At 31.1% G+C, this 14438-nt stretch overlaps 1 protein-coding gene across 1 annotated transcript; it reads right to left on the reverse strand.

Annotated features, from left to right (window-relative positions):
• Positions 1-105: 105 nt before the first annotated feature.
• On the reverse strand, positions 106-9928 carry LOC123887453 (putative ABC transporter C family member 15). The gene is made up of 12 exons (XM_045936769.1): positions 9734-9928; positions 9562-9650; positions 3920-6258; positions 3707-3793; positions 2797-3450; positions 2553-2717; positions 2047-2341; positions 1703-1917; positions 1282-1587; positions 1136-1199; positions 805-1044; positions 106-624 (listed from the first exon to the last, which is right to left on the reverse strand). Exons 2-12 carry the CDS (start codon positions 9605-9607, stop codon positions 491-493), a joined length of 4545 nt encoding a protein of 1514 aa, XP_045792725.1. The 5' UTR covers positions 9608-9650; positions 9734-9928; the 3' UTR covers positions 106-490.
• Between the last annotated feature and the right edge of the window lie 4510 nt (positions 9929-14438).

The raw sequence follows: 14438 nt of genomic DNA on the forward strand, positions 1-14438 counted from the left end.
GGATCTCAGTTTCCTCGAATGATTAGTCTATGAAGTTGCGTGTGCGCAAAAGCAAAACCTCCCATTCCCTTCTATTTTAAACTCAGTTTGAACTTGAAGGCCAAATTGAGGCAAAAATTAGTTTACAATAAGATTCAAGTAAAAATCGAACAAGAATTAATAATTTTTCGGTTTTACTTTTTGAATGGTCGTTGAAGAGCTCTAACTGAGAACGAACATACTCTAAGATTACACTTTCTTAACAGATTACAGGGAACTGCTTATTACAGTTTACTAGATGAGAGACTAGACATCCCTATTTACAATCTCATCCCAATTTGCTCTTTCCTGCTCAAAATTGGAACCTATGTCTCCTCACATTAGTGTCTCACATGGATGGGACCAGGAAGGTACTCCTTTCTGTATTGAAGCTGTGACTTAAACAGTTTGGAGCCTTTTTTGTCCCATCAAAGAAGTAGTTATTTAGGACTCCATTAAATTAATATTATTATCATCCATGGACATGTTGAGATGCCAAGTTGTTAAAGCTATGGGATCTGCTAGAGTACTCCTTTATAAGTTTGTAGAAGAAGGAATCTTCTCTTTCAAGTAACTTTGATGGTTCATCATATTCTGCAATTCTCCCTGTAATACAATAAGATATATATTAAGCTTCTACTTAGCAATATCAAATGTCATTGTTATGTTACTTCATTTGACTGTAGAATATTTATCGTTATCTTTCATGCTTTTGTTGGTGTAATGCTTATTTACATCGTCAGAGTATAGTTTTTGACCTGAAAACCTATTTTGTAACACACTTACCATCACTGAGAACCAAAACCAAGTCGCTATCAATAACTGTGTGGATTCGATGAGCTATTGTGACAACTGTTCGGTTGTTGAACTCTTCACAGATGATATCCTGTATCACTCCATCAGTTGCAGAATCCACCGAGGCTGTTGCTTCATCTAGTACTAATATGCTGCTTTTCTTCAGCAAGGCTCTTCCGAGGCAAAATAATTGCCTTTGTCCGGCACTCCAGTTATCGCCATTTTCAACCACTGAGAAAGAAAGCATTTCAGTTTAGTAAAAATGATTGATTATTACCAAAAGCATAATAAACTATGCAAGTTGATAGCTAATGAATCGAACCTGGCGAGTCCAACTTATCTTCCTTGGCCCTCACTAGGTGACCTAGCTGACATTTATCTAGAGCCTGAAAATGAAAATTTCATGTGTATCAAACTATATTATATATAACCTGGTCTTAGAAAATTTACTAAAATATAAGTGTTTACCTCCCACACTTCTCTGTCAGAGTATTGCTCTAGAGGATCCAGGTTTCCTCTAACTGTGCCATCAAACAAGGCCGGATCCTGTGGGATAATGCTGAGCCTTGACCTTAGGTCATGTAGACCTATCTCACATATGTCCACATTGTCAATTATAATACATCCCTCTCTTGGTTCAACCATCCTGAAAATGGCCTGTATGAGAGTTGATTTTCCACTTCCAGTTCGTCCTACAACACCGATTTTCTTCCTTCCAGGAAACGTGCAAGTGATGTTTTTCAACACAGATGGGAGATTTTCAGCATAGCGTATCTGTAACATATTTTGTTGAATAGAAGAAAACATGTTAGGAAAAACTTGAATGTTATCGAAAGAAGTAGGGTTTTATCTGTATGTTTGTCTGTCCTAAATTCTTGCTATATCAAACCTGCAAATTTTGGAAACATATTGTTCCAGTTTCGGGCCAGTTTCTTGGTGGCCGACAGTCTTCAATCACAAGAGGTGATTCACTTGCTATATTTGTATATTGAAGGATTCTTTCAACTGATATCATCTTGTTTTCTGCATTACAAATGTTCCATATAACTGAAGCTTGCAAAACATTTAGATTGATTCCATATGTTACTGCCAACCCTGCAATGCCTGTAACATACCGAAAAAGAAGATAATCGTCAATTCCTCCGAGGAGCATTATTTGAAAATAAATTAGTATATTTGCACAAAACATGGATGATTGATGATCTTAAAGGGTTCTAGTTTTATTGTACTTACTTGGATTGATGAAACCTTCAGGGAGGCTCACTAGCAAGACAAGTGAAAAGGCGAAAACAAAATTTGAAAGCAAGTTCAATCTGAAAGAAAGCCATTCCATTGCAGACACATTATGAAACCATGGTCTTGAGAAGCCATCCAAAAGGACAAGATTTGTGCTCATGAAACGGCGTTCTTGATCAAAAGCCCGTATTGATGCAGCTCCCGCTAAAGATTCTGAAAAATGGTGGAGAATTGGAGTAATTTGTATCTGTGCTAACCGAGCCAGTTCTCTTGCTGTTGGATTATAATATCTCTGAAATAAACATCATTCAACTTCTGTTAGGATCTCATACAAAAATGGTAACTTAAACATGATCAGTTTGTCTAACTAGTTTAACATGCTCTTACACATCGCAAAGTTAAATTATTATATTTTGCATAAATTTTGGAATTAATATTGAGTACACTCGTTCTATGTCCTTTCTTTCATAAGAGAGAGCAAGAAGAAAAAAAAAGACACATACTTGATACCATATGCAAATTCCAGTTACTGGAATGAAGATGATAAATACTTGCCACGCCGCCTGACACATCACTGCAATAGTTCCGAGAATCTGTATTACTGAGAAAGCACACCATCCTATTTTGTTTGCCATTTCCATGTCTAGCACACTTTGATCTGTGGAGGCCTGAAATTAAAAATTTCAATATTGCATTGTAATAACAATAAGAAAAAAACATAAATATCGCTGATATATGCATGCTTACCCTATTCAAGATTCTTCCGGTTGGGGTTGAATCAAAAAATGACATGGGGGCTCTTTGTACATTATGCAACATTCTTGTGAAAAAGGTTTGTGCTGTCCAAAGTCCACAATTTAACACCAACATGGCTCTCAGAAGAACACAAAAAGAACCAGCAACAGAAAGTGCCATATAAATAAGTAATATGAAATTCATATTATATATTGGCTTAGCATCAGCTTTTGTAGGACAAACCCAAGCCATCCAATAGTTACTTGCAATCTGAAGAATTTGGAATGAAGACTGTGCCAATATTATGATTGGTACAAGAAGTCCTCCTTTAACAGTTGTCAAATAAGACCAATAAACTTCTTTTGATATGCTTCCTGTTTCTCTTTCTTCTTCTTGAACTAATTTTCCATCATTATTTCCTTTGTTATCTGTAGAATTATCTTGCACTTTGTCAAGCTGTGTGTGCAAAAGTTCAGAACTTGAGTGTGAGTAGGTGATGCATTCTCCTTCAGGTATTGGATTTAAATTTGTTTTACTTGAGTTTCCAACCATAAGAACTGACTCTAGTGCTTTGCTATGAGCACCAACTAATAATTCAAACCCTATATTTTGCTTTAGAAGTTCTTCAAATGTTCCGGCTTGTGCTATCCTTCCATTTTGCATCACCTGGTTTTCATTTGGATTAGTTGTGGTACAGAAGTAGTTTTACACTGTCGGCATAAAATGTTTTACACTGTCAACAAACCACGACCGATCATATGTGTATCTACAGAAGTAGTTACGATTAAAGCCAAAAGTTTTTAATGATCTGATGGGTACGATTGATTGATAGCGTAAAAAATCTTTACACTGACAGTGTATATGATATAGTGTTTATTGAATGAAAAATAAATTTAGAATCAAACTTTCAAGCATCATTTACCAGAATGAGGTCTGCTGCTGGAAGAAACTCAACTTGGTGTGTAACAAAAAGTATAGTTTTCTCTTTGAGAATCCCCATAAGACATTCCTGCAGAAAACATATGGAACCAAATATTAAAACAATGAACAAAAGTCTTCATACCATGAAATATTTTACATATTTAAAGTGTGTATGCGCGTGTACGCACACGCGTTTGTGTGTATAAAATCTGACCTTAAATAGGTGAGTGCCGGTATGAGCATCGACAGCGCTGAAAGGATCATCAAAAATGTATATATCAGCATCCTGATAAACTGCTCTAGCTATTTGTATCCTTTGTTTCTGTCCACCACTCATATTAATCCCTCTTTCGCCGATCTCAGTCAAATCACCACCTGAGAATAACTCAAAGTCCTTTTTCAATGCACATGCTTCAACAGTTTTTTCGTACTTATCTTCATCAAACTCTTTTCCAAAAGTTATATTGTCCCTTATATTTCCAGTAAGTATCCATGCAGATTGTGGAACATAAGCCTTTGTTCCACTAATCTTAACATTCCCTGATTGTTTATATATCTCTCCTAAAATTCCTGATAGTATACTAGTTTTTCCGGAACCGACAGAACCACAAATTGCAACCTTCATTCCTCTCTTAACTTTCAACTCAATTTCATCAAGTGTTGGAATTGTTGTCTCAGGATCCCAACTGAATCTTCCTCTTTCAACAACTACATCAAATTCTGTTTTATCCTTTGAAACATATTCGATCACGTCATGTTGGATTTCTTCTTTCTTAAGGAAAGAAGCGATCCTATCAACCGAAACTTTTCCTTGAGCCATGACATTGAGTAAATCAGGTAGACTAAAGATAGGATCTTGTAACATTCGAAATGTCGCGAATGCTGATAAGACTCTTCCAGCTGTCAGTTCAATCCCTAAGAACATGCATGCCCAAAAGGTTATCACTGAAATGAATGTAGGTGACCCCCAGAAGATAAAAGCGGAAAACGCTGCTTGTCTTAATGACTTTAATAACCAACCATATTCAACATTTCTCAATGATTCTATCCTTTTGAAAAATTCACTATCCCATGATTGAAGTTTCAAAGTCCTCATGTTTTTAAGAATTTCTGATGTTGCTTTCATTCTGTTGTCTTTTGCATCCATGATCTTGGTTTGGTATCTTTTCTGTATTTTTGTTAAGGGTATGTTCAAAGTCATAACTGCTAGCGTCGCAGCTAATGCAGCCAATGAACCTAATCCAAGATTTGTATGCAAAATGAAAACAGCTAACGAAATTTGTATCGGCAGCATCCATATTACATTTACATACCAAACGAAATCCGTAATTCTCTGCACATCTACACTCATGTAGTTCATTATCTCACCACCGGAATGACTTTGACGCGATCGGCTAGACAAATGTAAGCCCTTCTTATATATATGAGATATCAATGCTGCTCTAAGGCGGAGACCTAATTGCCGAGCACCGAAAATCCATTGCCTTTGAGCTATGGTCTCAACCATTTTAGCACATAAGAAGCCTAATGACAAAAGGTATCCGCTCTTTACTCCGCGGCTTTCCTTCTCGGTTAGGAAATTCACAAAGTCAGTGATCAAATATGGACCAACATAAGACGCAGAAGCATTTATTATCGCGAAAAGCGCGTTGATTGCCGCTTTCTTCCTAGCAAATAAATAAATTGCCTTGTAGATAGATGGATTTGTAGTTCCATCGTTCTCTTTAACTTGTCGAATACTGTCATCAAAAGAGAAATTTAGATATTCAGCTGAGTCCTTGATGTCAACATCAGGAATATCATCCAATTGAATAGGTTTCTTATACCCTACTGCAAACAATGGATTGAGCCATGAAAAAGTTATCAATTGAAGAAGTGTAGCTTTTCCATACGGCGACGATTCTCTTAGAAACTCAGAAGAATGTTTCTCATTTTTCTCTTCCAAAAGTGGTTCAGATATACTATCATTTGTTGCAATGATAACTATACCTGTTTTACCTCTTGTTGAAATAACTAAAAGACATGTTGAAGAAACCAAACCAAGAAAATCTGCATATTCTCTTATACCAATAATACCCTTGTTTTCTACACTGAAATGGACATGAAGGGTAGTGCTGAAAATGCTCAAAAGGAAACTAAAAAACCACCAAGCTCTTAGAATCCAAGGGAAATGAGCATTTGGTTTTTTTGACATTTTGCATATTGCTATTAGAATAATTCCACATGATAACACTTGAATTATCTCTGATGTAAAAGCTTTAAGTTTTGATGTACATTGAGGCTCATGATTGAGCATCAATATTAGAAATAAGGCATGAACAGAAAACAATAAAGCGGTCGAAACTAAGCTTATTTTGTAAGCAAAACCATATTTCATGCCATTTGGATGTATATTTGAAGCCTTGTTTTGCTTGGTGATGTTGTTCATGCAATTTCTTAGGAGTTGGACTAAGAATATCACAAGGAAGCCAAATTCTAGAGGTAAAGTTATATGTTCCAAGAAGCATGGTGAGACTAATGGCTGCCATGTAGTCCAAAAATGATTTGCTAGCTCTGTCAAAGCCAAATTAAAATTGATGTTAAAATCATGAAGATTCATTGTAGTAAGATTCATTGTTCAAGCAAAAAGTAATATTGAACTTATTAAGATTAAGGTGTATAAGCATCTAAATTTCGGATTTAGATCGTGTGCAGTGTTACTTCACGTAGTCAACAACATCTGAATCATTCAATTAATATTAGACAATTCACGTTTAAATTAAAGTCTAGACTAATTTTCATATAATAAAATATTAAGTTTGAAATTTGAACTGTCCGATAATTGAACAGTCCAAATATAACTAATTTTTTTCATAAAAGAAGACAGCACAATTTTCTTTTTTAAATGACTAATTTTTGTTCAACGTCTTTTCAAATAACGTAATTTAGATGTAGAGTTTTTATTAAAAAAGTATAGACGTGAAAAATTAGGAATGTGCATTTATGTATGTACATGTAATGTATTCATTAGTCATTATCACTTTTACCATTACTCAAAAAATCTAAATTGTTTTTTTCTATAAAATTAAAATCAATCACACCTAACTAGATAGATAGTGACAAATATGAAAAATAATAGTACTCTCAAACAATCACACCTAACTAGATAGAAGTGACATATATGAAAAATAATAGTACTCTCAAAGCTATATTAAAAAAAAAAAAAAACATTGTCCCGTTTTTAATCTCTTTCTTGCCCTTTCGTCAATAATTGAGTCAATTTTGACATAAATTAGTAACTTTTTTAAAGAAAGAAAGAAGAAAAAAAAAACTACAATGAGTATGTTTGGAGATTATTTAAGTGTGCACATTTCTCAAATACATAAAGGTCACTAACAAAAACAAAATACTGTTTTAACAAAAAATTCAAATAAAAAGTTAAAAAGTGGTACAATCACCTTAAATAATGAAATCCACCCTACTACTCATTTGTTTTATTTTGATTTTCCAAGATGCCAAAAGTATCCATAAAAAGTTACTAATACTTCTGACATTTATTGGAGATAATAAGATTCAAATATCTTAAAAATTAGGATAATATTTGAATTTATCTTAGATTTGCTAATGAAATTTCATACTATTTTCTTCGTCTCAAAATAAATACACAGTTCGACTATGTGTATTATTTATATAATTTATTTTGACACATTTTTTTACCAATATATAAATATAAATATTAAAATATAAGATTTTGTTGGATTTGTTGTCTTGATGAATATTTTTTAAATATATAATTTTTAATAGATAATTTTTATAATTTTAAATATATAATTTTTTAATAAATAATTTTTCTTTTTTAATAAAAAAAATTACTACTTTTAGTTGATTTAATATGTGTACATTGTACATATTAGACAAACATTTTTTTAATAATAGATAACTAAAAATATTAATAATTAAAATTATGCTTTTAACAAATGCGAAATAATTAACTGTATTATTTATTTTAAATTAGATTTGGCAATTTAACAAGTGGAGTTTAGACAAAAGAATAAAAAAACCAAGAGAAGGAATACAATTTTGATTTTTCCGACAAAAAAATAAAGCCACCAATAGTAGAAAGATATGATGAGAAAGAAGAACGTTAGATGAATGAATGAATCAACGCACACACAATGACAAGACAACAACATTGTCCTCTCCTCACTGACACAAACAGCATATGCTTAGCTCATTTTATTTTTAGTATTTGTCCAATGTGTGGAACCAACTTGGAAACCACTTATTGGATTTCTAAGTTCTAACATCGTCCTCTAGTATCAATAATACTACTACTAATTATTTTTTCCTTAATTCAGTTATCTGGATCATCCTAACCAGTGTCCCGCGGCACTTGTTAATCATATTAAAAAAGAAAATAAAAAATAAAATTTATATTGAAAAAACAATTTTTTATACTTTTGATGCATTGAATACATGTATTTCGAGACAAAATTTTTATTTTAATATTCTTAACGAGTGCCAGGAAAATGTTAACTAGTGCTATGTGAGTTTTTTTCTCCCAACTAATATTTATTTTATAAGCATAAGTCATAAATCGAATCTTTAACCACATGCAGAACTACGACTCTTACTACTTAGATCAATTCATTTTGAGACACTTTTTAAGCACCTTAAATGATAAAATTGTGTACTGTACTGTACAAAAATTTATAGAAATGGATGAAGTCAAACACATTGAAAATTGAAATATTTTACTTTTTATTATAAAAAAAACATGTATGAATTTTCTTTATTTTTTTAAAACAAATGAAGAACTTTATAACAAAAAAAAATTATGTATAAAAATAAATAAATTATGTCACCACTTCTAACTTCTACAGAGGTGGACCATAATACTTTTAAAATCAGTAATAAAATTCTCTATTTCTTGACCCAAAAAAAAAAAAAAAAAATTCTATATCTTTTGAAGAAAGGAAGACTATCATTCATCAAATAATATAAAAATATATAGGTGTAATTTACTTTGGGTGTGGATATTATATTTCAATGTTCCACTAATGTACAAATATATATTATATTCACCGAATATATAAAATACATTTAATCACAAAATACATTTGAGAAAGATAGGTAAGAAAGTACTGTTCTTGAGAAAAGAGTTGGTGGAGTGGGATTTCTTTTGATTGTTGGATGGACATTCATACTATGATTTTATTTAATTAATTAATTATTGAAAATATTCCCTTAGAAAAATATTGAAATCAAAACTAGAGACTACTAGTGTCTAGCACATATATATAACTATGCATAAAGAAAAAAAAAATGTTTCCCACACTGAATTAATGTTGCCATATGATTCAATTTTCTCTAATTCTGAATGTCATTGCAACATGTACTCCATGTATCTTGGGTGTAAATTAATATGTTAATTATATTACTATCATATATATATAGAAACATTTGTTCAATGATCGATGGCTATGAAAAACCAACCAGGGTACAAACATCGAACACGAAAGTAAGACTGCCATGTTGATATCAATAATAATTTGAGAAAATAAAATAATTGAATGTAACATGTATATGTGTTCGGACACTATCATATCTCGGACACCAGATACATTTTCAATCTGAAGTGTATGTGCTATACAACAAAAGTGAAAAGCCACATGGTGGATACAACAACATTTTATCAAATCTGAAAATCATTTTATGAACTTACAAGAAAAATTGGTTTGGTTAATTTTCTCTTTCCCCTCTTTGAAATTTCATATAGTTCTTTATGTTTTTTTTTTTTTTTGACAAAATATAGTTCTTTATGTTAATAAGTATTAATAGGAGGGAAAATTTTATGAAATATTGATTAGGACTTACTTGTTACACCAGATAATAATATGTTGTAGAAGTTCTCCAAAGCCATGCTTGCTTCTTCTCAGCTTGAACCACAAATTCTGCTTTTGGTTCTGTAAAAGTGTCACAAAATTATTGGCCTAAGATTTCACATTAATATTAATAAATAGTATAATACATGAAAATATGTACTAACCACTCTAGTAAATAAATTATGGAATTAGAACTTGGCAATCTAGTATTGGGAGAATAAAAGAGAAGGAAAAAAATGAGGGGACATTTAGAGAGTGAAGCAAAGGAAATTTTGAAGAGTTTGCACCAAAACAAAAGAAAAACACTACATTTATATAAAGGTAAATACCATAGGACAAATAATATTTATAATTTTGTGGTCAATTATAACACGGACTGTAACCAAAAAATGTCACGTGAGAGTCCTACTACATAATTGATTTTTGTCATGTTATAAAATTGATTTTATGTGGTGTGTTCAGCTTTTGGTAGGACAGCACAAATATACATAGAATTGGTATTAAATAAATGCCAAGCATTTTTTCTTTTTTGAAGACAAATGCAAAGCTAGTTGAAGGTGATTACTTGTCTCTATCAAGGTACAAAGGTGAAAACTCAAAGAAAATGTGAAAAGGGTTAAAAATTATATTTACCCTTTGGAATGGAGAATCTCACATTTTGAGTAATGTTTTTTATATTATGTTATGAATATGAAGTATCCAATATTGTTCAAGGGTCACTAATTTCTATTCAAAATTTTGTTAGGTAGACAAGCCAAATTCTTTTCTTTTGCAACTGAGTTTTCTCAACACATAAAAATTAGAGATCAAATTTTTTACTAAATGAGAAAAATGTTAGATTTATAAGAGAGGTGACTTATTAACCTAATACCTTAAGGTTTTAATGGAGATGTGGTGTCTCCCTCTCTTGTTGTCCGGGAGCATTTGACTTGATGGGTTCTCCCGAGCTTCCCGGACTCCCCAACAAGTGGTATCAGAGCCGTGTTTGGCTTGGTGGGGGAGCGAGAGTGGATCCTGATATTAAATCAACTATAGGATATGAGAATTCACATTTGAGGGAGATTGTTGAGTTTCAAGTATGAGTAGTTAAGTCTCACATCAATCATGAATAAAAAAAAATGTTGGATTTATAAGAGAAGTGACTCCGAGAGCATTTGATTCGATAGTTCTCCCGAATTTCTCAGAACTCCCCAACTCAATTATTATTTAAGCCGAATTCAAGCCAAATTCTCTTATTTAAGGTGTTTAAATTCCTTACAACCCCATTAATGTTGGTCTATTTTGAGTAATTTAGCTATCAAATAATTGAGAATTAAAGGTACCCTAGCTAGCTAGTCCTTACCAATCCATTGTTTCTACATTTTGAGTACTTTAGCTATCAAATAATTGAGGCGATTAAAAAATTTCAAAAGACAATATAATATTATTTCCAAACTTCAGATTTTGTAATTAATATTCTTATTTAATCTGTACAATATGGTTTTAAAAATAACACTTGCTGACGAGGAGATGCAATGTATATAATATAACAAGTTGCAGTTGTTAAATTGTGATTTTAATAATTTTATATTATAGACTTATAGTTATATTTAAAAATATAATATTATTAGAATATTCATAGTTGTCTAAAGTTATTATTGTTATTATTAGTATTGATTGTATCACAATTTCATGTATATAATATAATACAAGAGCATATCTCCTAGTCATAATTTACATTTACTACTAATTATTTACAATCAATACTAATAATAACAATAATAACTTTAGACAACTATGAATATTTTAATAAATATTTTATAATACATCATCAAAATCTATGTTCCCTGTTCTTTTATACAATTCAGGTGCATCTTGTATCAGGAACAATGAGGGTATAATCTTTGCTATAAAAAAAAAATTCAATAAGATCTAATCTCTCTCTCCACAACAAAAAATATCAAAGCAAATATTTTTAAGACCTAACATGAAATTTGAATCGATTGATATATTCATGCAGTCAACACATCTATAACTGTTATATAACAGACTGTTAAAATTTTAAGTTTAATTTTTTAAATCTTTTTTTAAAAAATTAAATCCATTACTAACCATCACCAATATATGAACAGCGTAAATGTGTGGGGTTTGAATCCTCTCTTTCAATTACTTTCTCTCTCAATTTCTCCTTCACTCATTTGTCTCTATCTCTGATCTCTCTTGCATTTTCATTTTTTCTCACTCTTCTTCTTTTATCATTGTTTTTATTGATTTTCTCTCCGCTATTACACTTAGGAGAAGGATGGAAAGAGAGGCCTCTTTGTGATATTGTTGAGTGCGTACAATCCAAAACCATGCTAAGAATATGAACTTTAGATCCTTTTTTCCCTCCTAAATATTCTATTACCTTTCATTTATCATCACAAGTTCATTATTTCATCAAAATTTCACACTATCATTCTTAACATGTGTTCGGTTCCGCGTTCGCTAACCATTGTCACTCGTCTAGAAACCTAATCACCATGAAATTGAGAAACTAGTAATTAAAGCTTCACATTAAACCTAAATTTTTGCCGTGATTTTAACCAAATGCAGAAATTAATACCAAACAAAAGCTTAATCAACTAATGAATAATGAAGAGAAAGAGAAAACAATCCCACATTATGTATATACACATACGACATTAACACACATGTATGAAAAAATTGTGAATGAAATTAAATTAAGACCAAACAAACATTACGTACCTCAATTTAGATGTCACAATCTGAAAGACAACCTCAATTAATGGATTATGTTTTGTAGTTTGAAAGTGATTTTGGATTATTTAAAAGATGAGAAGTGTGTGAGAGGTTGTGAATTGATATTTCTCAATCACCCCCACACTAGACTAAGATTGACGTTATATTTATTTTGTCACGATTATATATATATATACAGGTAATATAGTATATAGTATGTATGCAAAGTAACGTGATGCTGAAAAGCTTAAGTTTGATTTGGGTTTTGGCTCTTTAAATTTCTCAAGGAGTTATTTGTTTGTTTTTTTTTAGTAAATTGCGGGAATGATAGAGAAATTCCGTTTTACTAGGGTTAAAAATAAAATAAACTAAAGTGAGTAGTTAATAAATAGGAGTACAAAAATAACTATGTGTATAAAAAAAAAAAGGAGTACAAAAATAAGTGGTTGATTTACTAGACTCTCCCGACTTGGAGAGGACCTATAAAAATAAAAGATAATAACAAATAAATTGGAGTTTACCAAAAAAAATTATACTCTTCCACAAAAAAAAAATAAATAAATTCTACTCAAGTCATGAAGAAGAATATTAGCAATATGGAATGAATAATATATTTGAGTAGTTAAAGAAAACATGATATAATATTTAATTGATAGAAGTGAAATTAAACAACAAAAGTAATTTAATGGATGCTTGAATGTTGTAACACACTGTTTTTTGTTTTGGTTAACGGTAGTCCAACTAAAGAGTTCTCGTTTGATAGAGGTCTTCGTAAAGGTGACTCTTTATCACCATTTTTGTTTTTATAGTTTCGGAAGGGTAGAATTGTTTATTTTCTTTTGTTCAAATGGATTTGTTCCATGGTTTTTAGGTTGGAAATTATCCAAATTTTTAGATTTCATATTTGCAATTTGCAGATGAAACTTTAATTGTGCACAAAAGAGTTGGTTAAATATTTGTGCAATTAAGGTCGTTCTATTATTTTTTTGAGATAATCACTAACAATAAAGTAAATTTTCACATAAGCTTATTGGTTGACATAAATGTGAAGTTATCTTGGTTGAATGATGATTCTAGGATGCTAAATTGCAAAATGAGTAAAACACCACTTAGCTCGTAATTGCTAATCTCAGTGTAATTTGCATGAATTGATAATAAAAAAAATATATTTTTATGTCTGAAGTTTATAAGTGACAATCATTTATTTCATGTATAGTTTATTTTAAGGTATAACTTATAAGAATCCTTTATATATACACAATATATTATATGAAATATAATTAAAAGTGACCAACATTTGTTAATTTTTGTTTTATTTTTAACATTCTATGCAAGTGGAAAGTAAAAAAAAATCAATGAAGAAGCCCTTCAAAAAGTTAACGTGCCACAACAAACTAAAAGGTAAAGGAGAAAAGGATGTAGATATACTATAATATTTATAGAATACTATTACTTTTCTTAAGTTTGTATGAGATTCTGAATGCAACTATAATTTAAAGAAAAAATAATAATAAAAGTCGATTCCTGAATCCTTTATAAAAGAATATTAAAAACATTATTTTATGTTGATGCAATGCCATAGTGTGACTTTGTGAATGGTGATAAACTAATAATAACTAGCACTTGCATATTATTTATCTTATAAAATAATTTGCATCCGAAAAGCTCTAAAATTTTGAGTTTAGATTGCCAGTTGGGAAATCAGATTCATATATTTACAACTGGATCATCATCAGATACTACATGGACTCATCATTATTGTTTAGGTTCGTATATATATTACCAGTTTGAGATAGTATAGGCTTAATCGTATGTTTGTTCTTTTACCTTTATTTTATATTTTAATTTAGTATTTTTTTATGTTTAAAAAGTATTTTAGATATGGGTCTAATCCCAACCATTTTTGTAGGTATTTGTACAAGAAATCAATTCTAACCAAGAGAGCAAGAATTGGAGTTTCATGCTTTCAGCTTGCTCCCTTACCGAGGTCAAAGTCAGCCTCAAAGCGAGACCAAAGCGTGGCAAGTCAGAATGTCGAGATCTCTCAAAATCAGCTTGCTCGCTTAGAGAGGTCAAAGCGCAACAAGTCATAATGTTACGAATCCCACATTTCAATAGTCTCTCTCGCTGTAGCGACAGTCGGCGAGG

This window comes from Trifolium pratense, linkage group LG5, assembly GCF_020283565.1.
Source record: "Trifolium pratense cultivar HEN17-A07 linkage group LG5, ARS_RC_1.1, whole genome shotgun sequence".
Lineage (NCBI taxonomy): Eukaryota > Viridiplantae > Streptophyta > Magnoliopsida > Fabales > Fabaceae > Trifolium > Trifolium pratense.